Genomic DNA, 26074 nt, shown 5'->3' on the forward strand with positions numbered 1-26074 from the left:
TATCCAGGTCAGTTAAAATGCCTAATATAGTTCACAGCTGAACCTCCTTCTCAAATTCCAGCCAAAATCTTAAGATTCCTATCTCCCCCACAAAGTTGGTTAGAAATTATGTTCCAAACTGAATTTCTTCGACTCTTGATCTTCTTTCATTGCTGCCCTGGGGACAATCAAACTGAATAATAAAATATTAAACTCATGCTGAATATGTGCAGAGAAATATCCATACACAGAAATTAAATGCTCTTTGCAGCACAGCTGCAAAGGATTATTAAAATACATAATCACATTTTGAGCAATAGTGGCATAATTTCAGAGAATTGTGCTTCGTATATATCTTCTTTCTCTGTACATTTCCTCCCCAGATAGATAGACAATTAGAGAGGAGAGATAGAGATAGAGATAGAGATAGTGATAGAGGGAGGGAGGGAGGGAAGGAGGGAGAGGGAGGGAGGGAGGGAGGGAGGGAGAGAGAGAGAGAGAGAGAGAGAGAGAGAGAGAGAGAGAGAGAGAGAGAGAGAGAGAGAGAGAGAGAGAGAGATTTCCCTAAAAGAAGAACAAAAACAATATTGGGGTCAATATTGTTTTTCAAAAATCATATAAACAATTGGAGATCGAATGTATACAAGTTCACACAAGACATTAAAAGTTATTTGTGGGTTGTTGTTTTTTATTATGTTTCAATGATGACTCCATTCTAGCCTACATTTCCCTATTGTTTGAACCCAGTCATGAAGTTTGAGAGACTAGGTCACTGTCCATGGGAACTTAAAACCACTGTTTTTTTTTCTCTTAAGAACTGAAGCATTCCCTAGAGCCACTTTGGTGAGAAAGGTCATATAGAAATGTGAGAAATAAATAAATAAATACATCCCTCAATTTTCATATGTGAAGTCCACATATTGATCAAAAGTTTCTGTTTACCTAAAGGCCAGTAAGGGTCATTCCCATCTCAGAATGTATAGAAACTCATCTCAGATTGAATTTTTCCCCCTCTCTCCATATCATCCATGGTTGATTGAATTTTGGCTTTATTAACAGAATAATGTAGTTGGAAGAGACCTGGGATATCTTCTAGTCCAACCCCCTACTCAGGCAGGAAACCCTTTACCATTTCAGGCAAATGTTCTCCAAACTCTTCATAAAAACTTCCAGTGTTGGAGCACCCACAATTTCTGAAGGCAAGTCATTCCACTGATTAGTTTCAACTGTCAGAATATTTAACCTTAGTTCTAGATTGATTCTCTCCTTGATTACTTAGTTTCCATCTATTGCTTTTTGCCCTGCTTTCAGGTGCTTTGGAGAATAGATTGACCTCCTCTTCTTTGTGGCAGCCCCTGAGATATTGAATTAGCCCATATTGAATCAATGAGCCATGTTTCTACTATAGTTAGGTGAAAGGGAGAAAGACCTGTAGAGCAGGGGTCTCCAACCATGGCAACTTTAAGACATTGTGGACTTCAACTCCCAGCTTTGCTGGCTGAGGAATTCTGGGAGTTGAAGTCCACAAGTCTTCAAGTTGCCAAGGTTGGAGACCACTGCTCTAGATCATGGTTTTCGTACTTTTTCATACTGAAGAACCTGTTGGTTAAAAAAAAAAAGAGAGAAGCAAAGTTGTAGTAGAAGATTGGCTGTGTTTGAATTAATTCATTGTTGTTGTTTTTTAATCTTTAGTTTCTCACTGAAATCCATTAAGTTCTTATACAACTCTACTCCAGTTAAGGATGCAAACCTGTGCTTTTACGGGAAAAATGCCCATTGAATTCATTGGGATTTAATTCTCAGTAACCAAATTCAGCATTGCAGTGTGCCTGAATTAGGTTTAAAAGTTGAGTTGGATGCTTTCTATTCCCTGAATGGTGCAGACACTATCAAAGTAGAATAAAATTCACTTAGTTTTTGGCTACCTTTGTCCGAAAGGTAATCAGCAGGAAAGATGATTGCTTATGTTTATGTATTATGACAATCCAACATACAAGTCATTTGCTTCAGTTCCATTGCCAGACAAGTAAATAATAATTCAGAGTCCCCCCCCCACCTTAAGTTCAGGAAGAAAATGTATTTAACGCTGCATCAGAGAAATCATGTCATTGGTTTTTCGAGGATCTCTTTAAGCCCTTACAACTCTATGCTTCTATTATTATTTTAAGAAAAGCTTCCATTACATACTTCAACTCATTTGTCAAGTTATTGAACCCCATCTTTGGGGTCGACTGAACAGTAGCAAGAGACAATGGTTCTGCCTTGGCAAGTTATACAGATGCCACCCAGCATGGTCAAAGTTATTTAAAGATCTAGCACAGAGGAAGCAGATTCAAACTGGAAACTGAGAAACAATAGCACTTCCAAAGTATGCCTGACCTTTTACAGCAGCTGCTTCCAATGAGAGCACAAAATGCCCTTCCCCATTTGGTTGTGTCAAATGAAGTCTGCAAAGATGTGTGAGGAATGTGGAGAAAGTTGGACCTAACTGCTCTTTCATACAAGTCCAAAATCTGTAGGATCCTTCCTTGAGGCACTGAGTGAACCTTGCTCAATAGTAGGGCAGATCAGAATTTGAAGGATGAAGGGACACAGAAGTTTGGCAAATGCAGATCATCACTAAGCTGACAAAAGACAAGGATAACTTGCTATACTTCCTGTGTCAATCCTATTTGGGACAACTCATGTAAGGTTTCAATCCCTGTTCAGTTATAATGCTTTTGGGTTCACAACCTCATCCTTTTCTTGACTTCCACAATTGGAGCTTAATATGAAGCAGACTCAGGACCTCCAAGACAAACTAAATTGGGAGGGAGGACTTGGAGATAAGATTATTTCTATTCTCACCCCAGTTCAATCCTAAATGGATCCTCTTCAAGGAGACCTGGGACACTACAGAAGAGTATCCAACTAGCAGCCAATTTTTAAATCAATATCATGTTTCAAAAGAAAACCAATTGAAACTAGTTTAATTTTATTTATATATCACCAACTGGAAAAGGGACAACTTAACATATAAATGTTTTTCCCTAAGGCTTAAATGTCCTTTAGTAGTTCTTCCAATATTTCATTCTATTTTCTTACTCTGTGTTGTATTTTGTCCAGACAACTTCTGTCCTTTTTAGATGAGGAAAATATATATTGGCTAAATGCTTTCTATGATTTTCATTTTTAGCTAATAATTGTTGACGCAATTGGGGGCATCTGAGGGGGAGTGTCAAAGAAAAGAAAGATGCAGCAGCTACCAGTATCCATCTGAAGTCCTGTCACATTTGTATTGTATTGATCTTTTGCCCTGGTCACCAGACAACCCTTACTAGAACACTAAAATGCTAAATCCATTCTATTATATTCAGCCACTTCTATACACAGTAGATATTTCTTGTAAATGAACCTGCTACTGAGCCCAAAGAATATGACCCATAGTTTACATAAGTTGTTCATCATTTGCCTAAGATACTAAGCTAAATGAGGGCCAGCTATTTGTGGCTTGATGCTAGATTTTGAAAATCTAGCTGGAGTGTTAGTTTATGGTGGGAACCCAGACAATTAAGTCACTAAACTGTACCCCAGTAAACCACACAATATGTTGTGTGAACATTGCCAAAGCACTCAGATAAGTCAATGGTATATACCTTTCCTGACAATCATAACAAATTTAAGTCCTCCTAGTAAAATGTATGTATTCTAAATCTTTTTTCTATTTTAATTTTTTATATTGCTACAAGTTTTAATATTGTTTAGAAGCTGCTAACTCTGGTACAATAAATACAGTGTCTATTCTCTGGGTAAAGTTGTTACATATTATATTGCTATATTATAGAGATACTATATTTTACTTGAAAGTTTGTTACAGAAGCATTGATATCTAAAATTGTTTATTTCATCTCAGACTGGGATAGATTCTCAATATATTCACACTTGGGATACATTTTATATTACAGTACATACTTTATTCCAATATTAGCTACATTTGTTTGCAATGATTATTTGGTGAAAAGTTTCTTTATGCACATTTTATTTCTGGTGCTTTATTACTCCATTTTAGGATTTTTCACAAGTTATATTAAATCTTTCCTCTTCCTCTTTTGGCCCACAGCCCTGAAAACACAAATTCTCCATAGTTTCTTCTATTGATATACTGTATACAAGTGATATTCTTTGCAAGAATGATTTGGAAGTATTATTGCATACTTTGGACTTTGCAAACCCAGCAGCTCTCTGTCATTATAACAACACATTTAAAAATGCAGGTGTGTTGCATTTCAGTGAAGTTCAAATCACTTTTTCTAAAAGATTTTCCAAGTGTCCACAGGCCTAGGATATAAACTCTTCTCTTGCATTTCCTTGGCGTGAAGACCAGCGGTGGGTTCTACTTACCTTTACTAGCGGTTCGCAAAGGGACCGCACATGGACACACTTCTGCACATGCGCAGAAGCTTATGGGCATGTACAGATCACCCATGATGACATCATGGTGGATGGGTGGAGGCTCCCACCAGTTTTACTACTGGTTCTATAGAACCGGACAGAACCAGGAGCAACCCACACTGGTGAAGACCAACTAGACGGGAAATTTTGCCCCCTTATAGCAACCAGCTCTTTGTTGGAAGATGACCAAGAAAATTAAACCAGGTTGACAAGCCCTTTAAGCTTGTACCAGGGCAATGTACAGTTCTTCTAAGTAGTACTAACTGTGAACATTTGCACTAAATAGCCATCGGATTCTAGTTAGGAGGAGGAAATCAGGTTCAAACCTCCTCTCGGTCACATATCTTGCTAGCTAGGTTTGAGCAATTCCTATTTTTTCTGTCTAATCTACCTCAAACAATTGCTGGGAAGATAAAAGAGGGAAGCAGAAAGAGTGAACAGTTAAATAGTACCTCAGTTATTCAAATAGATTGTTGGGAATAAAAAGGTGCTAGGCAATATATATCACAAAAATTTTCTCCGATAATGACAACTTTACTCAGAATCTGCTCTTGAAATGTAACCCTCTAATGCAACAAAGAAGAGGCTGTTAAGTACAATATTAATATAATTCTCATTCAATTTAAATAAAATATGCCATTTTTGTTCTAGGCCCTTCCTCATTTTGAAGTTTAGCCTCCAACCTGCGACTGTATTTCAAATGCTCAGTGCAGTCCCAGGTCCAAAAACGGTTGTGAGCCCTTGCTGTAAAGAAAGGGTGAGATATAAATGAAAATAGGGGCTACCCAGTTGAGCCAATGGAAGCCTCGTGTGAGGAAAATAATCCCATTCAGTAAAAGGAAAGGTGGAGTTACATTCCCAGATTCTCTCCTACGAGGATCCAATTATATTCTAATATCCAACCGAAACCTGCTTTCCTCCAGATATGTTCTTCCCATAAATCTGATGGCTAGGTTGCTGCATTGGAAGGACTTGTATTCCCTTATGGACTCAGCAATGGGAAACATTAAAAATAGATTGAGATGGAAACTATTATCTTCCCTAACCTTGTTCCTACATACCCAGCCTGCTGTCTTTGATCACAGTCCTTCTTTGTCTCTTTACTGGCTCTGGCTACAATCCATACCATAAAAGGTCGAAGGATTCCACATGGATTTAGAATGAGCTCTCGGTCAGAACCTGGAGCAACAGGCCTGGGGCGGTTAAGCATGCCATTATTAACTATTTCATTATTGCTGTCATGAAGACTGCTTTAAACCAAGACAATGTGCTGAAAATGATCATAATAGCAATGCTAAAAATAAATATGACTGTGATTCTTATAATTATGGCAATGAAACTGGTTTATTAATAGCCTTTCCATAGTCGTTTGTCAGAGATAATATCTGAGATTTAATTCCACAATCTTTCTCACCTGCAAAGAAACAAAAAACAATAACCTTTTTATGGCTTATCTATTTCTTTCTTCTAGATAAAACCTAACAACTTCCACCATGTCTGACGAAGAAGTTGAATACGAGGAGTAAGTAGATCAACATCCAATCCCAAATGTATAATTAAATATGTACCAAGTTTGGGGCATTTTCAAGTACTCCCATATAAATTCTCCTTCTGTGGTTATTAATGACACTCTCTGGTGGGATTATTATTGGATTTGAGGATTTTTAGAAGAATTGGGGCAATTGCTTAGTTTACATAATATTCGCCTTCAGATTCAATTTTGAGATTCATATTTTAAAGTGTACTGACTTGAAACTGCAGCTTTAAACTTTGAAATATGGCATTAGTTAGTATTTCAGGTTGGTGAATTGCAAATAGATGGTTGACTTGTCCAAAAAGATGTGAAGCAGATATAAAAGCTAAAAAGCCTATTTAATGAAATGGCCTGAATCAGCTTTATAATTTATTCATTTTTTCAGCACCTACACCCAGCAATAGTTTTTACAGTTACAATTTAAAATTTACAATTTTAAGAAAATTAATTATAAGTAAATTAAACAAATTTCTTATCTCATAGAACAAGGAAAATGTAGGAAAATAACAATTGTTCCCATTTTCTTTACCTCCCTTCCAAAACATCCACCTTAATTGCCATTGGATTCTTATCTCTATTCATGTTATATTGGGGAGCATTGGTAGACACTACACTTACGACTGCAATTGGGGCCAAAAGCAGAGCTGTTGTTAAGTGAGTTTTGCCCAAATTTACAATTTTTGCCATACTTGTTAAGCAAATCACTGCATTTTTTTTTTAAAGTTAACCATCTGATCATTAAGTTAATCCAGGTTCCCCCATTGACTTTATTTTGTGAAATTTGGCTGGGAAGGTTGAAAAGGGCAATCATGCAATCCTGGGACACGGCAACTGTCGTAAATATGTGTTCGTTACCAAATGTCTGAATTGTGATCATGTGATGGTGGGGATGCTGCACGGATTGTAATGTGTTAGGACCAGTCAGCCATAAATATTTTTTTCAATCCCATTGTAACTTTGAATGGAGAAAGATGTCTCCGTGGTCATGTGGCCGGCATGACTAAATGCCAAAGGCGCATGGAACACTATTTTTCTACTTGCATTTTTTACATGCTTTCAAACTGCTAGGTTGGCAGAAGCTGGGACAAGTAATGGGAGCTCACCCCATTACGCGGCACTAGGGATTTGAACCGGTAAACTGCCGAACTTTCGATCGACAAGCTCAGTGTCTTAGCCACTGAGCCACCACGTATAGGAGTAAATGCTATTGTTGTGCTAATGCTATTTCAACATTCTTTCATTATCTACAGTTAATGTGCCTACAGTTTTATAAATAAAGGATTTATTCATATTTACTCTCAATTTCTTTCATTCTCTTTGTCTCTTTCTCTGCCAACTGTGATTCCTATTTCCCAGGGAGCAGCAGGAAGGTAAGGGATTTCTGATCCACCCATTATTACTTCCTCAATTCTAGGAGTAGTTTTTCAGTTTCTTTCTAATTTTAAAACATAGTTGTAACAATAGTCTGTTTTTCCACTGGTTTTCTTAAATATATAGCAAGTATCAGAAAGCTGTCATTGTTATTAATTCAGAGTAATGAAACCTGAAGACCAATGTCCCAGTTTGCTCACCTCCTCTCATCATAAAATCCAGCTTTGATATCTCTTTATTTACTTTCTGCATGGAATTTTTGCCTGTCGCTATATAACAATGTCAACTTCTTTGAGAGAAAAGTTTCCCAATGCATCAAAACATTTTCTAGATCTATCGCATTGAAAATTAACGGGCAGCTGTGAATTTGGAAAAGGCTTCAAGGCCATCCTTTAGACTTTGACAGATCACATGGATAAACATCTGTCTCTAACCAGGCTGATACCAAAAGGTGGAAATGGGTGTTGTGATATCTCAATACAAGCTTTGCTCTTTTGTGTCTGCATCACAGTATCATATTCAAGTACGAGTAGATAAAGGAGCAAAATTGCATCATGACAGATGTTTCACTTGTTCCCTCTTGGACCAATGTGATCACATGTGATGCTGGTTACAGGTAGTCCTGCAAGTTACAAGTAGTCCTTAACTTACAACCACAACTGGGATAGAATTTCTGTTATTATGCAAGGCAGTTATTATGTGAGTTGTATCCAATTTTACAACATCTTATGGAGATTCTCAGACATCTAGGCCATGGTTCTCCCAAAGATGTTTTTTCAAAAGGCAACTGGGCTTTCTTTGTTTTTCCTTGAAGACATTTCACTTCTCATCCAGAAGCTTCTTCATTTCTTTTGCCTTTTGAAAAAAGTACCTTTGGGCCAGGGGTGAAATGCTCCCGGTTTGGACTGGATTGCCCAATCCAGTAGCAATGGCAGTGGGTGATTCAGAAAACCAGTAGCAAAAATCCCTGCCCCCCCCCATGCCCAGTTGAGCCACGTGATCATCAGAGGCTGTTTTTTTTTACTTTTAAAAGCATTTTTTCTACAACCTCTTCGGCCGAAAAAATGCTTTTAAAAGTAAAAAAAAAAAAAAAGCCTCTGATGATCGCGCGGCTCAGCTGGGATCGTCAGAGGCTTTTAAAGCATTTTTTCTACAACCTCTTCAGCCAAAGAGGTGGTAGGGGGAAAAAAGCCTTTAAAAGCCTCTGACGATCCCAGCTGAGTTGCTTGATCGTCAGAGGCTTCTAAAAGCATTTTTTTTCTGCAACCTCTTGGGCCGAAGAGATTGTAGAAAAAATGCTTTTAAAAGTTAAAAAAAAAAAAGTTGGCCACACCCACCCAGTCACATTACTCACCCCCCCACCAAGCCACGCCCACAGAACCGGTTGTAACAAATTTTACATTTCATCACTGCTTTGGGCCAATTTTACAATCTTTTTTACCATGGTTTTTATGTAAGTGAATCACTGTAATTATTAATTGAATCATGCAGTTTTCGGCAAATCCAGCTTCCCTTATTGACTTTGCTTGTTGGAAGCTGATTGGGAAGGTTGCAAATGGTGATGCATTCCCTGGGATGTTACAACCATTGTAAATACATAGCAATAGCACTTAGACTTATATACCACTTCACAGTGCTTTACAGCCCTCTCTAAGCAATTTGCAGAATCAGCATATTGCCCCCAACATTTACCAACCTCGGAAGGATTGAAGGCTGAGTCAATCTTGAGTCGGTGATGATCAAACTCCTGGCATTGGGCAGAGTTAGCTTGCAATACTGCATTCTAACCACTGCATCACAACGGTTCATATATGCCCATTGCCATGCATCCAATTTTAAATTTTAACCTTGGGAATGTTGCAACAGTTGTAAGTATGAAGACTGGTTGTAAGTCACTTTTTTCAGCGCTGTTGTAACTTTGAGCAGATGCTAAACAAATAGTTATAAATCAAAGACTATCGTTATTATGCGCCCATGTTAAAAGATAGGCTATCATTGCATATATTTACCATAGCTATTTCCATTATCTTTTCTAACTTGCAATTATTAGCAATCTCTAAATCAGGGGTGTCAAATTCGATTTCATTGAGGGCTGCATCAGGGTTGTGTTTGACCTTGTAGGGGGACGGGGCAGGATGGGCATGGCCAGCTTGATATCACTTGTGTTAGGGGTGCCTGTGGTGGCACGAGTACTTGGCCAGCGAAAACGGGCTCCTGAGTTCCCTTTTCGGCTGCGACGGCCTCCTGCAACCATCTGCCAGTGAAAATGGAGCTCGGAGGGCTGCATGCAGCCCTCCCGAGCTCCGTTTTCACTGGCAGAGGCTCTGCAGGTTGGTCCTTCACTATTTCCAGGGCGGCCCCGCAGGCCAGATCTAAGCACCCCGTGGGTCAGATCCGTCCCCCGGGCCTTGAGTTTGACACCCCTGATCTAAATACTCTGTATTTGTTGATCACCAAATCTCTTCCTCATCTGCTAATTTAAGAACATCTCCACATGTGTCTCACTCTCTTTCTCTTTGTTCCATCAAGAAGAGGAACATGCTGCTGGAGAAGAAGAAGAAGAAGAAGGTGAGACAATGATCAGGTCCACAGTTGTAGTTAAGGTGTGCTTAACTATGGAGTAAATGTCAATGGAGATTCTCAACCGTCCAGGACATGGTAGTCCCATTCATGTCTTTGCAACTTATTCTTATTCCCAACCGCAATCCTATGAGTTTGCCTCTATCTCATTCTGAGTAAGACAGGTTGCCTCAGTGTTCAGGTAACAATTTCTCCTTGTTCTGATAAAGTCCAAGGGCAGCACCAAGGTGGAGAACCTCTCTCACGCTTTGTCACACATTATTTGGAGAGAATCCGGTGACTGGAAACAGATACTCTGGGGAATGATAAGGATCAATAATGGGAGTGGCAAATCCTAAACTGATCTCCCCACCCCCCGGCAATTCTCTTCCTTCCTGAAGGGAGTGGGACATAGTAAATAAGATTTGGAAGATAGGGCTCCATTCCAATGGGATTGAAGGAGAATGTTTGGAATTACAACAGACTGCCAGGTTTTTCAGATCGAGGAAGGTTGCTCTGTAGTATAGCTGGATCCATTAAAAATCCAATATTGTTTTTAAATCCAATATTGTTTTTATGATCTGTATTCCCTCATTTATGTGCTTGAAGCTGTTTGATTTACCCTTGAAATATTTCCCTTTTTTCTTTTTTTCTTTCTTTTTTCCCCTTTTTCCCCTTTTTGTTTTTCCTCTTTTGATTTAACAGATTCTAACATCTGATAATTTTGCAACATGTCTTTCTTCAGCTTTTGGTATCCAGAAACAACATCCTGAGTGCACTTTTTGGGTCATTTTGAGTAATTTTGGATCGTTTCGAATAACACACATTTTCAATCAGTGCAGAGCCAAGAGTTATTTCTACAAACATTTGTTGTATTCCTTAAGAAATGGGACCTCTTTTAATGTTTCGGAGTCAAGGAGTCCAAAAAAGCATTAAGTAATGTAGGAAGAATAGCAGTAAAATGATAACATCTCAGAGGGCAAATTGATGCTGTTAATGCTTTAAATCTGACCAGGGAGAATCTTTTTATTCTTCTCTTCTTTGAAGGAGGACAATTTGTTTTTAGGGACACTACTGCACAACCAGTGCTGATTGGCTACATTTTCTGTATGATATTTGATTGGCTGGCAGTAACTCAAAGTAAGATGGTTTCCAGTCAAAGCTGCCACCAAGACAGGAGCAGTCAAAGGAACCATAAGTTCAATTTGGGGAAATTTTCAGGCAACATTTCACACACATGCACGCTGCCTTTCTCAGGAATGTGCTTTCCTCAAAAGTCTTCGCTGGGCCAGTTAGTGTGATTTTCTGCTTATGTGATTGTGAGTCTAGCATATGTGAAACTTTATGCAACTGCGTCCTGGGAATGTTGAGGTAGCCCAGGGGAAAATAAATCAGTTACAGAAGTCAATGTGTTTGCTACTGTTATTTTCCTTTTATAACGTGGAATTAGCACAATCTTGCTTTTTAATTTTCTGGCAGGCTTTTTTAATTGCCTCAGCACCAGAACGTGGCCCCATATTGCCTTTGCCAAGTGGATTATGTGCTATCAACAAAAACCCTAAGATCCTTTATAATATCCTGGTCCCGCTTAGGGATGAGGGAAGGTTTCTTGAAAAAGCAGTCAAGTTTGAAAACAGACAATTCAAAATCTGCAAAGAAACAACAAGCTTGATTTCTTAAATCAAGAATTGCCAACCATAGCAACTTTTAAGATGTGCGGAGTTCAATTCCCAGAATTCTGGGAGTTAACATCCATACGTCCATCCCCTCCATTTTTTTTTTGTCAGAAAAAAAGGTCCCAGCATTTTAATCTGAGGCTTTTGGAGTGTAAACGAACAAATGGGTTGGTCACAGTAAGGAAAAGGATATGCTTGATTGCTCCCCACGCAATCTCTATCCATGATACAGTGAATGGCCTTTCCTTCCTTTGGCTAATGAGTCATTCTTTTAATGATTCAGATTCTTTTATTTTCCATCTCTAAATGAAATCTTTCCCAACCTGGTGTTCTTTAAATGTATCAGACTCCTGCATTCATCATCTTCAGATTTTCTGGCTCTCAATTCAATAGGGAGCTTGTATCTGATCCATTTGGCGTGCACCAGCTTGGGGAAAATGATCTACAGATGGATTGATCTAACTACCTTTCACCTTTTTCTCCTGGATTTGGTCTGTACCACTTCCTTCTCTGTTCTTGCTTCCTCCTTCCCCCTGCCCAATATTTGTTTTCCAACCTCTTGTCTCTGCGATTTATGTTGTTTGCAGTAGCCGAAGAACCTGACCAGGTTCCTGAGCCAGGTACATTTATCCTTCACTACATTTCTCCCTCTCGGGAGGGGGTGGGATGGGGAAAACCTCTTGGGGAGGCCAAGATATAATCATTTCCTTCATTCTATATGAATCATTGTCTCAGATAGCAAACAGGCTGGATAAAAGGTGCCAGCTGACAGGCTGTCTTTGCCTGGCCCAAATTCAGGATGAAATTTCCCAGAAATTTGATGTCATAGGAGTATTGTAGTTACAAAGCTTTGTTGTAATGCTGCAACAGAAGCCACTTAAAACATTGATTGCTTTTTGACAGCTGAGACCCAAGGCTTCCATGCTCTTGGGTTTTAAACTGACTCCTTTTACTCCTAACTTTTCTAGAGCTTAACAGAAATCCTGCTTTATACTTCCTATGCTTTAGGCTGGGTGCCTATTGGTGGTTGATATTTGCAACATTCCTGTCCTGGGAAACTTATGGTACATATAGTCCCATGTATAAGCCCCTTTGTGGATAGGCTGACCTTTGAATTTTTAATACTGTGAAAAACGTACAACACAGAGATAAAATGTACAACCCTGAAAATGGTTGTATATTTTAATTTTCACAATTGGCTTATCTGTGGATTAGCCTTTTTTTTTTATTTTGGTATTTTGTTTTTAAAAATGAGGATCAGCTTATCTATGGATAGATTTTGCTTGTCAGAAGGTCCCAAAAGGTCATTGCATGACCCCGAGATACTGCAGCTGTCATGAATATATGCAGTTGCCATGTGTTTGAATTTTGATCATGTGACTATGGGGATGCAACAGCTGTGTGAAAAATGGTCATAAGTCACTTTTTTCAGTGCTGTTGTAATTTTTAATGGTCACTAAGCAGATGGTTGTAAGTCAAGGACTACCCATATTTCCTCCTCCCCACCCATCCACACCCCCAAAAGAAAAGGATTTCTGCAGGTTTCTAAAAAAACAGGCCAGGCTGATATATTTTATAGAGATATATCCGTGGCCCTCTGATGCTGTCTGTGTGCTATGTATGTTCTGGATACATGCATGTAGTGTGTAGCAATATGTTCTCGCTATGTATCTATATATCTGAGAACACGCATACCCCTCCCATGTCTATAAGGGAAGCAACATATCGAAGCCCAAATGAGGGTAGTAGATATTTTCCAGTACCTATAGACATGGCTGTGAGCAAACCAATGTCAGATCATGAAAACTGTATTTTGTTTGGTATCTATCTTCATGGAGTAATTTCTGGGGTTTGGGTTAGATTTAGAGCTTATCTCTAGGCTCAATTTTTAAACCAGAGTTTTCAAATCACTTTTTGGGGGCAGAGAAGGGAGCTATTGCCTAAGAGAAGCAATCTAAGGATTATTGATATCACACAATGACAACGAAAAGTTGGCAAGATGCTCTGAAGGTTAAATGGCCATTTAAACAGAACAGAACAATTCCACTTTAAGTAAGCAACCCTACAGAAGGCCAATGTTGATGGCAATTTTGATCTCTCCAGTTGCTTCAAACTATCATTTCTTGCAACCCTCACCACTGTGCTGGCTTAGCAGGGGTCTAGGACAACTCGTTGCAACCAATTCTCCATGTCCAACTCGCTGCAGGACGACTCACCATGGGACAATCCAATGCTGCTTTAATTGTTTCATTCAGTTACTTTTATCATTGGTAACCACGTTTTCATCAAAACTATTGTAACTCTTGTATTTCTGGATTTACTTTCTTTATTTTATTATTAGTGGCCATGGTTTCATTGACATGAAGATAACTTTTGTATTTGTTGAATTGTTCCCATGGCGATTTGTCCCGTAGGGCGCTGGCCATGGCAAGTTGGCTACAGCGAATTGGTTACGGTGAGTTAACAGTAGCAAGTTGTTCCATTCTGGCTTACTGGTGTTGCTGAAAATTGCAGCACTGAAACAATTGAAAGATGATAGGTTGTCCGCCCCCAGGACTGATCAAAATATTGGGTGCCAAGATTAAATGAATAGCTCGGCAGATGACGACAATAATGTGAAGACTGCCTTGGAACATCATTTATCCAGCCCAAGTATAAAACACATCTCAGCAGTCACCAGAACACTTCTCTAGACCAGACCAATGCAGAACAGTCACTTTATCGAAATATAGGTCTATCTAGGAAAGTTCAACATTGTCAGCCAGTTTTTATTCCTGCCCTAATTGGCCTCTTTTTATGAATGTGTAGAAATGTGTGCCATACCTTGTTAGGATTATGCATAATTCAGTTTCCTGCATCACCTCTGACAAGTCTTTCGCAGTTCAAAGTTTTCTTCTTTCTCTGTATCTAATAATCGTCTTTCTATCTTCTGTTTCTCACAGAAGAAGAACGTCCCAGACCAAGGTAAGAAAAAGGAGTTAGAGCCCAGTCGTGTTGCAATCATTTTCCTCAGCTCCTGTGTCTTTCTACAATGAAATCCCCGTTTTTCCTCCGTGATGCAATCTTATGATCAAAAGATGTGATTGCAAGTAGTCCTTGACTTACAACCATGGTGATCACATGACTCTGGGACAGGTGCAACTGTCATAAACACAGGCCAGTTGCCAAGCCCCTGAATTTTGATTACATGACCATGGGGATACTGTAACAGTCATAAATGTGAAAAATGGTCATAGATTACCTTTTTTTCTGTGCTGTTTGTAACTTCAGATGGTCGCTAAACAAATGGTTGTAAGTTGAAGACTACCTGGTAATAAGCATTGTTTTATCCTTATATAGTTTGTAAAACTTGACTTGGTTGTGTTCACCAATCAACATCATTCCATAGAGAAAAATTTATTTAAATATTTTATAGTTGGGAAAGTGGGATTGGTACCCAAAAGAACACTTCAATTTAACAATATTCTTCTTTCTTGGTCTGTACTTTCCCAAACAAAGGCCAATGGTTCCACAGTTAGCTCCTCCAAAAATCCCTGAGGGAGAGAGAGTGGATTTTGATGTGAGTATTTTCTTAATCTTTTTTACATGAGTGAGTGTGCTAATGGGCATTTCCTAGTCCTTCATATCTACAACTATTGCCAGTGAACAAAGCTCTTTCAGATGGAGTAGTTTGGCAAGCACAAAAGGACAACAATGTCCTTCAGAGATATTAGAAGGAAATATTTTTTTCATTATTTATATCTCTTTTTCCCTTCTGATGATGATGATGAACAGGACATCCACCGCAAGCGTATGGAGAAAGATCTCCTAGAACTGCAAACTCTCATTGACGTACACTTTGAGCAGAGGAAAAAAGAAGAGGAAGAACTTGTGGGCCTCATGTCAAGGATTGTGAGTTCTAGTTCTGTGTGTAGCTTGATGCTGAAGTGGCAGCCATGTTTTCCTTTTACATATCTATTTGAATTAGTTCATTTTGCTGGGCTGTCCACCCCGGATAAAATTCTGAACGGTTTGCTGGCAGTTGGCAAATATTTCAAGGAGTAAACAAAAGAAACCCAAAGGCCAATCTTCTTGTCTAGGGACCATGGTTGGCTGGAAAATTCTGGGAATTCTGGGAATTGAAGTCAACTTATCTTAAAGCTGCCAAGATTGGGAGACACTGCCTTAAAAACAGACAGACAGAGGCAGACAGAGGCAGACAGACAGACCAAACTGTATCAGTATTATATAAACTTTGAAAAGGGTTTGCATAATACCGTAACATTCCCTCCTTGCAAATCATCCCTGTTTCCACCAAGTGGGTGCTCCAATTCATACATTGCTGTTTGTTCTTTAAATTCACCTGTTTTGTTATAAAAATGAGATCATTCTACCCAAGCAGGACTTTCTCAATCTTCCCATTTCTTTTGATCTATTTGCTGTTCTTTCATGTATTTGGTTTGCAGTCTGAATCTCATTTATTGACTCTATATGACCAAACCACATTAGTACAGTTCTTTTGTATTCTATAATAATATGGACTGAATATTTTTCTGTCCAGTCCATGTTAATTCTATATCTATTGATTCTTGGCTCTACTTCTTGGCAGTGTTCTACTTCACATATTTCTTAAGAATTCCATGCCAGCTTTCTTTTATACTTCTCCTGATATACTCACCTTGCATTTCCATGAAACATGGAAGAAGTATCTTATAATTTCTTGAGAAATATGCACAGATCACACAGACCATGTGTTGTCCATTTTTCTTGACCAACAGTTGTACGTCTTTCAATTTCTCTATCCATAACCTTCTTCAATAAAGAAGAAGGTTATGGGTTTACTTCTATTTACTTCTAGTTTTTATGTGAAACTTGCAATTGTTTACTGTAATTTCCTTGTCGAACACCTTTCTTTTTCATACATGAATGTTCACATCTACGCTCCTTTTTGCATTGCATAACCTATTTATTATTCACACCAAATCATTTGATCCCAGGCCATATCCCATTGGGAAAACAGAATAACAGAGTTGGAAGGGACCTTGGAGGTCTTCTAGTCTAACTCACTGCTTAGGCAGGAACCCTTACACCACTTCAGACAAATCGTTTTCCAATATCTTCTTAAAAACTTCTAGTGTTGGAGCATTCACAACTTCTGGAGACAACCCTCTAACCCTTATCTTTGATAGGCTTAGAGCCATGAGAGAGGCAAGGGCATCTAGGGATAATAGTCCTGGAGACTGTGATTCCAGGAGTGTTGAGGTCAACAATTCCACTATGATTTTTTTTTTAATTTGATTTATATGCCGCCCTTCTCCGTAGACTCAGGGCGGCTTACAATGTGCTCAGCAATAGCCTTCATCCTTTTGTATATTTTATACAAAGTCAGCTTATTGCCCCTACAACTGGGTCCTCAATTTACCTACCTTAGAAAGGATGGAAGGCTGAGTCAACCTTGAGCCTTGGTGAGATTTGAACCTGCAGTAATTGCAGGCATCTGGTCTTAATAACCAGCTTAATAACAGGGTGCCTTAGACCACTGTACTACCAAGGCTCTTTGAAGCTGATCCAGAAAGCCCCCAGGACTCTGTGTCTGCCCCATTGATAGCCTTGAGGCACTGAAGTCTAACCACCCAATTCCAAGCAGAGGTGGGTGTCTAAGAACAATCGAAGCTGTGTTTAAACATCATGTGTTGAATATACAACAAATATTTGTTGAGAGATTGAACCAAAGCCATATTGACTAAGCAAGGAGTCTTGTGGCACCTTAAAAGCTAACAAATCTACTGCTACATAATTACAACCCCAGCCTGATTCTTTTATTTAGCCACATACGTGACAGGATCTGCAAGGGTGAGGTCGGTGTGTTTGTTTTCTGTGTTTGAGTCAATTTTGAGATCCGGCATCCACGTGGACAAGCCCAGCTTTTTTGGCAAGATTTTCAGAAGAGGATTGTTGTTGCCTTCTTTCTAGGGCTAAGGGACAATGGCTGTTCTACAGTCACCCAGATGGCTTTCTGCCTTCAGCTGGACATGGTCTTCCACTTTAGAGCCTGATGTCTTTAACCACTACACCAAATTGACTCTTTATACCTGTAGGTAGTCCTTGACCTACGACCACAACAAAGACCAAAATTTCTGTTGCTAAGCAAGGCAGTTTTGTAGTTAGTTATGCCTCATTTTACAGCCTTCTTTTCCCAGAGTTGCTAAATAAATCTCTGCAGTTGTTAAGTGAATCATGCAGTTCTGCAGCTATTAAGCGAATCTGGCTTCTCCCATTGTCTTTGCAGGTCAGGAGCCAGCTGGGAAGGTTACAAATGGGGATCCCATGATCCCAGGGCACTGCAATGCTCATAAATACATGCCAGTTGCCAAGTGCCTGAATTTTAATCACAGGACCATGGGGATGCTACAATAAGAGTGAAAAATGGTCATAGGCCACTGTTGTAACTTTGAACAGTCACTAATCGAATGGTTGTAAGTCAACAACTACCTGTATACAGTATACAGCCCCCAAATTTAAACTCTCCCTTACCTACCTCCCTACTTCTCTAGTGGATCCTCTCATCCTTCTTAACCTTCCACCCATTTTTCACACCAGCCCAATCTAAACTTCCAAACTCCTTCCTTCCAAACTAGCTCCAGTCTTCATGCTTCCTTTTCCTACCTGGTCTCTCCAGGAACCAGCCTGATCTTCCTCCTTTCTCCTCCCGTATCGCTGGTTCATTTCCAGCTCTTGTTATGTCACCACTACCCCATCTCAGTTGCCTGCTGCCATTTTTAAAAAAATCTTCCCTTTGACCAGACTTTCCTTCTTCCCTTCCTCCATCTTTTGCTAGGCAGCTCAGAGTACTTTAGAGCAGGGGTGAAATCTAAAATTTGTTACTACTGGTTCTGTGGGCATGGCTTGGTGGTGGTGGTGGGTAATGTGACTGGGTGGGCGTGGCCAATTTTTTTTTTTACTTTTAAAACCATTTCTTACATGTAAAACCATGTAAAAAAATGCTTTCAAAAGGCTCTGACGATCCCAGCTGAGTTGCCTGATCGGCAGGCAACTCAGCTGGAATCGTCAGAGCTTGGCTCGTCAGAGTCATTTAAAAGGAAAAAAAGGCTCTGATGATCGCGCTGCTCAGCTGGGCATGGGGGGGAGGGGGCAGGGATTTTTGCTACCAGTTCTCGGAACTGCCCGCTGCCATCATTACCTACTCACCCGAGCCGGTCCAAACCGGGAGCATTTCACCCCTGCTTTAGAGCAAGTTAGTCAATCAGAATAGAGCTGGAAGGGAACTTGGAGGTTTTATAATCCAACCACCTGCTCGAGCAGGAGACTCTATACCATTTCAGACAGGTGGCTGTCCACTATTTTTAAAAAAAACTTCCAGTGATGAAGCACCCACAACTTCTGAAGGCAAGCCTGGTTTATTAATTAATTGTCCTCACTATTAGGAAGTTTCTCCTCAATTCCAAATTGCTTCTCTCTTTCATTAGTTTCCATCCATTGTTTCTTGTCCTGCTTTCTGGTGCTTTGGTAAATAAGTTGAGCCCCTCTTCTTTGTGGCAACCCCTCAAGTACTGGAATACTGCTATCATGCCACCCCTAGTATTTGTTTTCTCTAGACTAGCCAAACACAAATCCTGCAACCGTTCTTCATATGTTTTAGTCTCCAGGCCTTTAATCATCTTAGTTGCTCTTCTTTGCATTTTTTTTTCAAAGCCTCAACATCTTTTTTGTAATGTTGTGACCAAAACTGGATGCAGTATTCCAGGTCTGATCTTACTAAGGTTTATAAAGCGGTACTAATACTTCACATGATTTTGTGATCCCCGGTTTCTCAGCTGGCTTCTTTACTTAAAGCAGGACTAGCACTTGTGAGTGTTCCCCACTCCTGTTTGAACACCTATACCAAACGGCCCAATTACTGGCAAGCCCAAGAGTCCATAAAGTCCAATTCCCAAGGGGCCCTGAAGCCAACCAGACTGCACATCACCGAACTTGGTGCTTGTCATGTTTTTGTGGGAGTCTCTCTCTCTATCTCTCCTGGTGCCTTTGTTCTTTGAATGCAGTGCCAGAGGGGCTGCCTTTTGATAGGTTTATAGTAAATAGCTTTGTGTTGCTATCTCTTGTTTTATCCTGGTGTTTTTGGAGGGGGGTGTTGAGAGGGCTGCGCGGTTTGGGAAAGTTATTTTTATTTTTGTCTATGGAGATTCTTAGTCATCAAAGTCATGTTTGTTCCAAAGATGCTTTTTCAAGAGGCAACTGGACTTTCTGGTTTCCTTTGAAGATATTTCACTTCTCATCGAAGAAGCTTCTTCAGCTCTGAGCTGAAGTGAAGAAACTTCTTGGATGAGAACTGAAATGTCTCCAAAGAAGAAAAACCAGAAAGTCCAATTGCCTCTTGAAAAAAGCACCTTTGGGATATTTTTGTTTTCATTTACATGAAATCTTTTTTAGAACATATTTATGTTTATTTGTGCCCTCAAAGCAGTGCCTGGACTAGTCATTGCAGTTTTCTTGGCATGGTTTTTTTCGAAGTGATTTGCCATGGCCTCCTTTCTACCACTGAGAGAGAATGACTGGCCCAAGGCCACCCAAATGACTTTGTTTTTAAGGCAGGATTAGAACTCACAGCCTCCTAGCTTCGCAATTTCCCTGGTGCACCAAGTGGATCATTATTTACTCTTTGGCCTCCATTTATTTTCTTCAATTTATTCTCTGTTGGTATAGCGGTAGTCCCTGACTTATGATCACAATTGAGCCCAAATTTTCTGTTCATAACTGAAACATTTGTTCAGTGAGTTTTAAGTGAATCATTGTAATTGATAAGTTAGTAACCTGGTTGTTGAGCAAATCTGGCTTCCCCATTGACTTTGCTTGTCAGAAAACTGCAAAAGGGGATCATATCACCCCGGGACACAGCAACCGTCATAAATATGAACCAGCTAGCCAAACATCTGAATTTTGATCACATGATCATGGAGATGCTGCAAAGGTTGTAATTGTGAAAAATGGTCGTAAATCACATTTTCCAGTGCCGGGTTAACTTTGAACGGTCACTAAATGAACTGTCGTAAGTCGAGGACTACCTGTATTAACTGATACATTTTCTGCTTTGTTTTCTTCTATTGTAATTTTCTACAGCTGTCTCTGCCAACTGAAACAAGTAGAAATGTCTTTGTAATTGCTTTCCCACTCAGGGAAGTTGGGAAAGCAATTACAAATGGGTTTTAACTCATAGCATTCAATCTAAAACTGAACTTGCACCGAGTCTTAATAAATCAGGAACACCCAGTCTTTCAAGGGAACAAAATGTTGCTCTTCACTGCCACCTGGTGGCTGGTTAGGCACCATGATGCAAGTTGAGTCCAAATTATGAGATACAGGTAGTCCTCAACTTAGTACAATTACAATTAAGACCAGAATTTCTGTTGCTAAGCAAGTCGGTTGTTAAGTGAACATTGACTGATTTTACAACGTTTTTTGCCATTGTTTTTAAGCAAATAATTGCAGTTAAGTGAATCCAGCTTCTCCTATTGATTTTGCCTATCAAAAGCCAGCTGGGAAGGTCGCAAACAGCAATCACGTGAACCCAAAACACTGCACCTGCCATAAATACATGCTGGTTGCCAAGCACCCAAATTTTGATCATATGACCTTGAGGATATTACATTGGTCATAAGTGTGAGGATCAGTTAGAAGTCACTTTTTTCAATGTTGTTGCATCTTCAAGCGGTTGCTAAATGAAGGGTTATAAATCGAGGACTATCTATAGTTGCATTCCCAGATAATTAAGTGTGATCATTCCTAAACAAAGTTTGCATTTATCTGGAGAATAAGGATAGAATAGAATAGAATAGAATAGAATAGAATAGAATAGAATAGAATAGAATAGAGTAGGGTAGGGTAGGGTAGGGTACAGTAGGGTAGAATTGAATTGAATTGAATTGAATTGAATTGAACTTTATTGTCATTTTAAATGTACACTAATCAGCATACATTAAAATGAAATTTCATTGCATTCAGCTCTCAAAAGATAACCGTTATGCATATACCCACAAACCCACATTACATTTCTCAGAAAGAGATCTCTGAAATCCAGAAATGTATGTCCAATGGCATTTTAGTTTATAGTTTAGTTTAGTTTATTTGATTTGTATTTTATGGAAGGAGTGAGAGAGGAAGCTGTTCTTTGGTGCTGGAAGACAAAGTTGTGAGAAATTCTCAAATACAGGTGGTCATCGCTTAAGGACTGGCTGCTTAGCAACCATTTGAAGTTACAAGAGACTCCCTATAAGTTATTTACGACCTGGTTTCAGAGTTCTTATGGCTGCACACTCCCGTGGGGGTCACATGACCCCGTTTTGACCACTTGGCCATCGATTCACTTTTATGGCCAGTTGCAGTATTCTGTAAACACACCATGATTTACGTGATTTTTTCCCCAGTTTCTGGCCTCTGGCCAGTTTCCAGCAAAAACACACATAGAAATACATCTACTTAGCGACCACTACATTTATTTAAATAACCCAGAATTCATTTAATGATCATGGCAAAAAAGTCATAGTATTTTCAATCATGTAGGTGCCTTGGCTTATGACCCATCATGACAGAAATTCCAGGCCCTATTACAGTCTGTTGAGGACCACCTGTACATATTATGCTTTCATTTTGCCAATAGAGTTCCACAATTTTCTGAAAGGAAGGGAGTGGGGAATACATCATCTTGTCCTTGGGTGAAATGGGCTTTGATGAAATCACCTTGTTGAATGCTGCAAAGAGTTCAAGTCAGGGGTGAAATGCTCCCGGTTTGGACCGTATCGCCCGATCCAGTAGCGATGGCAGCGGGTGGTTCGGAGAACCAGTAGCAAAAATCCCTGCGCCCCCCCCCAACATGCCCAGCTCAGCCATGCGATCATCAGAGGCTTTTTTTTTTTTTACTTTTAAAAACATTTTTTCTACAACCTCTTCGGCCGAAAAAATGCTTTTAAAAGTAAAAAAAAAAAGCCTCTAATGCCTTTTTAAGGCATTTTTTTCCCTTACAACCTCTTCGGCCGAAGAGATTGTAGGAAAAAAAATGCCTTTAAAAGCCTCTGGAGATCCCGGCTGAGTTGCCTGATCATCAGAGGCTTTTATAAGCATTTTTTTCTGCAACCTCTTAAGGTTGTAGAAAAAATGCTTTTAAAAGTAAAAAAAAAAAAAGGTGGCCACGCCCACCCAGTCATACACACACACACACACACACACACACACACACACACACACACATCAAGCCCACAGAACCAGTAGTAACAAATTTTACATTTCACCACTGGTTCAAGTCCTCGTTTGTGTCCTTTGACAGGAACATCGCAGGGCAGAACGTGCTGAACAACAGCGAGTCCGCACTGAGAAAGAACGGGAACGACAGGCCAAGCTTGCTGTGAGTATCATAATTTTCTAGAATGGAATAGAAAAGAATGTAAAACTGATGACGATGCACTGATGATGTTACCTAACTGGGTAGTGAGATGTCTGCAAACAAACAACCAAGCTCAGAGACCACCAGGAATTTCACATTGTAAAACCTTTGAAATCTTAGCAGGTATTAAGGTCTAAATTTATTAATTTAGGTTCTTCATTTTCAGCTTTCTTCCAAATCAACTAGGTATATATTTGGTGATCGATAAGTGAGAAACTGCAGTTTGACTCTGAATCACACGAGAAGTCAACACTGATATAATTCAAGTCTGGAAATAGCCAGGAAGATTTTTGTTATTGGAATCCTTGTGTTAAAACAAGGAATTAACATTTTAAATTGGCTGGTTTTTAGTGGTTATTTTTGAAAGATTGCACTAGAATGGGAGCCGAGTTCAATTTTATAAGATATGAAAACGTAAAATGAAAGTTAGTAATATATTGGTTTTGTTTCTGATCTATGGAAAGAAGTATCTGTCAACTGTCTGACTAGTGAACCCAAAATAAGGAAACACTCTCGGGGGATTTGAATTCCCCCCCCCCAAAAAAAACCTTTATCAGATACGCCATATTGGTACTGAAGAAACAAAAACAACTCTGGTTTTCCCACACAAATACTTGCCTAGTTAAACAATAGCTTCCCATTCTCCCCACCCCTGGTGATCCCATTGTCCAATTCTGAGATGTCTTTTTGTTAGGGGAGAATCCATCTCTTTCTCAAGCACCTACAGTGGTGACCTTGGTAGCTTCAAAGCTCTTATGATCTCCCCATGCATTCTTGGCATTCCATTTCCCCCTTCCTTCCCCACCAGCTCATTGGCAAGTTGAAAAGCATTAAGGTTTGAAAGAAACAAAGCAGTTCAATCTTTGACAGTATCAAAGTATCCAATTTTGGAAAAAATCATTCAATCTAGTGTTTTAAAAAAGTGAAACATACTTCTTAGGATTTAAAAATGAGACTAAATTCATGAGAAAATATTGTTCCAGGTCTATCAGAGCCTGGAAAAATATTTAGAAAGGAATGATCAGTAGACTTCTTATGTTGGCGAGGGAAGAAATGTGAAGGTTCTTTAACTCATATGATCTCTTAGACTTTTACAGATAGTCCTCCACTTATAACCATAATTGGCTTCACTCAATAACCACAATCCTGACTCTCCCAGTTGTGGTAATAAAGTGAACCACTTGGGTCATTGTGTGGAGTGCTGGGGAGAAAGTGTGGCTCCCTTGGGTGTGGTGAGAAGCATAGGGTGCCACTCTGCCCCATTGGGAAGAACAAACTATGGGGTTGGCTAGCATTTTTGCCAGATTTGAGGCCTGTTCCTCCAGGGTTCCATGCCCTGGAGTATCAGACCTAAAATGTGGCAAAAACTCTAAGAGCCATCACTATTCCATGTCAATATTTTTATTTTGTATTCCATTGTTTTAACATCATTTTTTTAATTAAAAAAAAAAAGGATGGAGCCAAGAAGAGGGAAGGTACAAATTTTAGCATGTGAGAAATTTCACTGAGCAGAGGAGAAGCAGAATCTGAAAGCTATCTTAGGAGCCTTCGTTAGTATTCAGCTGGTAGTTGAGGTCCCTTGAATGGAAGGGCCTGTTATAAATATGAGTGGGTTCTTAGCCACTCAATCTGTTTCAGTTTCCCACAGTGGCCAGTGTAATGCATTGTGTGAAATCTGTCATTTTGAATGGCTCTAGGGCTACAGCAGCTGTGTAGCGGTGCCATATGTTGGAGACAGCCTTAAAATTGGTTGCTGCAGTTTGACGTTGCATTTTGTGTAGGGCCAATTATTTTTATTTTGGAAGGAAGGAAAAACCATCATTATTTTTCATGTAGCAAAAGTCCGAGTGGGCTGTCCTTAGGCACTTCATCATGCCTATATGTCTAGTTGTATTCCCTTCTCTCTGCTCAAAAATACAGGTAGTCCTCAACTTAGGACCACAATTGAGCCCAATATTTCTGATGTTGTGAAGCATTTGTTAAGTGAGTTTTTTCCCACTTTATGACCTTTCTTGCCACAATTGTTAAGTGAATGAATCACTGTAGCTTTTAAGTTAGCAAAACAATTGTCAAGTGAATCTGGCTTCCCAATTGACTTTGCTTGCCAGAAGTTTGCAAAAGATGATCACATGGTCTTGGGACACAGCAATGGTCATAAATATGAACCAGTTGCCAAGCATCTGAATTCTGATCACATGACCATGGCGATGCTGCAAAGGTCAAGTGTGAAAAATGTCATAAGTCAAATTTTTCAGCACCATTGTAACTTTGAACTAAACGAACTGTTGTAAGTCAAGGAGTACCTGTACATGAAAACATTCATGTGTTCCAATCTCTTTCTGAGTCTGTGAATCTAGGCATTTTCTATGTGAATTTGCAGAGCTAAAATTCTTCAAACATTCCTAAGTCAGACAACAATAGTTGTATATTCTTGGTTGGAACATTTCAAAACAAGAGCCCCACTTGTCTTTTCAATGTTCTGTCACAATCTTCTAACTGAGATAATACCTAAGGATGTAGAACATCTGCTGCAGCAATTAGAGCTAAATTGGGAATTCATACAATTCATGCACTATCCAAAATTAGAACATATAACTACTGGCACAAAGTCAATGAAATGGTGACTGATAGACTCCCCAAGTTATGTCTATTAGAGCAGATAAAATCACAATCACAAATCTCCTGGATCACCAAACTAACAAATTTTGTAAGAAGCTGTGGCCTCCTGTCTGGAGACAGGAGAACAATTCAAAAAAAGAGCTGTCCAAAGAATTAAGGATCTAGATGCCCAAAATGATATAGCTATTCTTAATAAGGTAGGTAACTTGAAATGGCTGAGCAAATACAAGCATACTTTTCAAATAGATACCCTATTTCCCAAAAATAAGACCTCCCTGGATAATAAGCCCAATTGGGCGTTTGAGCGCATGTGCTAAAATAAGCCCTCCCTGAAAATAAGCCCTCCCCAAAAATATTTAAGCACATTTATTTATTTATTTATTTATTTAATTACATTTCTATACCGCCCTTCTCCCGAAGGACTCAGGGCGGTGTACAGCCATATTAAAACAAACCCATCACAAAAATTAA

At 39.4% G+C, this 26074-nt stretch overlaps 1 protein-coding gene across 3 annotated transcripts in view; it reads left to right on the forward strand.

Moving 5' to 3' along the window:
- The window catches only part of TNNT1 (troponin T1, slow skeletal type), a 38165-nt gene that overhangs the window by 4177 nt on the left and 7914 nt on the right, over nucleotides 1-26074 (forward strand). The window contains exons 2-9 of one of the 3 annotated variants that reach the window (XM_034423199.2): nucleotides 5882-5932; nucleotides 7301-7314; nucleotides 9845-9883; nucleotides 12138-12170; nucleotides 14493-14514; nucleotides 15049-15109; nucleotides 15325-15441; nucleotides 22868-22945. In XM_034423199.2, the coding sequence (XP_034279090.1) occupies nucleotides 5904-5932; nucleotides 7301-7314; nucleotides 9845-9883; nucleotides 12138-12170; nucleotides 14493-14514; nucleotides 15049-15109; nucleotides 15325-15441; nucleotides 22868-22945 (393 nt within the window). In that variant the 5' untranslated portion in view covers nucleotides 5882-5903. The remainder of the gene's footprint in view (nucleotides 1-5881; nucleotides 5933-7300; nucleotides 7315-9844; nucleotides 9884-12137; nucleotides 12171-14492; nucleotides 14515-15048; nucleotides 15110-15324; nucleotides 15442-22867; nucleotides 22946-26074) is intronic. The other 2 variants (XM_034423200.2, XM_034423202.3) reach the window with 2 other exon arrangements.

Source organism: Pantherophis guttatus, chromosome 4, assembly GCF_059756535.1.
Source record: "Pantherophis guttatus breed Tessera chromosome 4, ASM5975653v1, whole genome shotgun sequence".
In the NCBI taxonomy this organism is placed as follows: Eukaryota; Metazoa; Chordata; class Lepidosauria; order Squamata; family Colubridae; genus Pantherophis; species Pantherophis guttatus.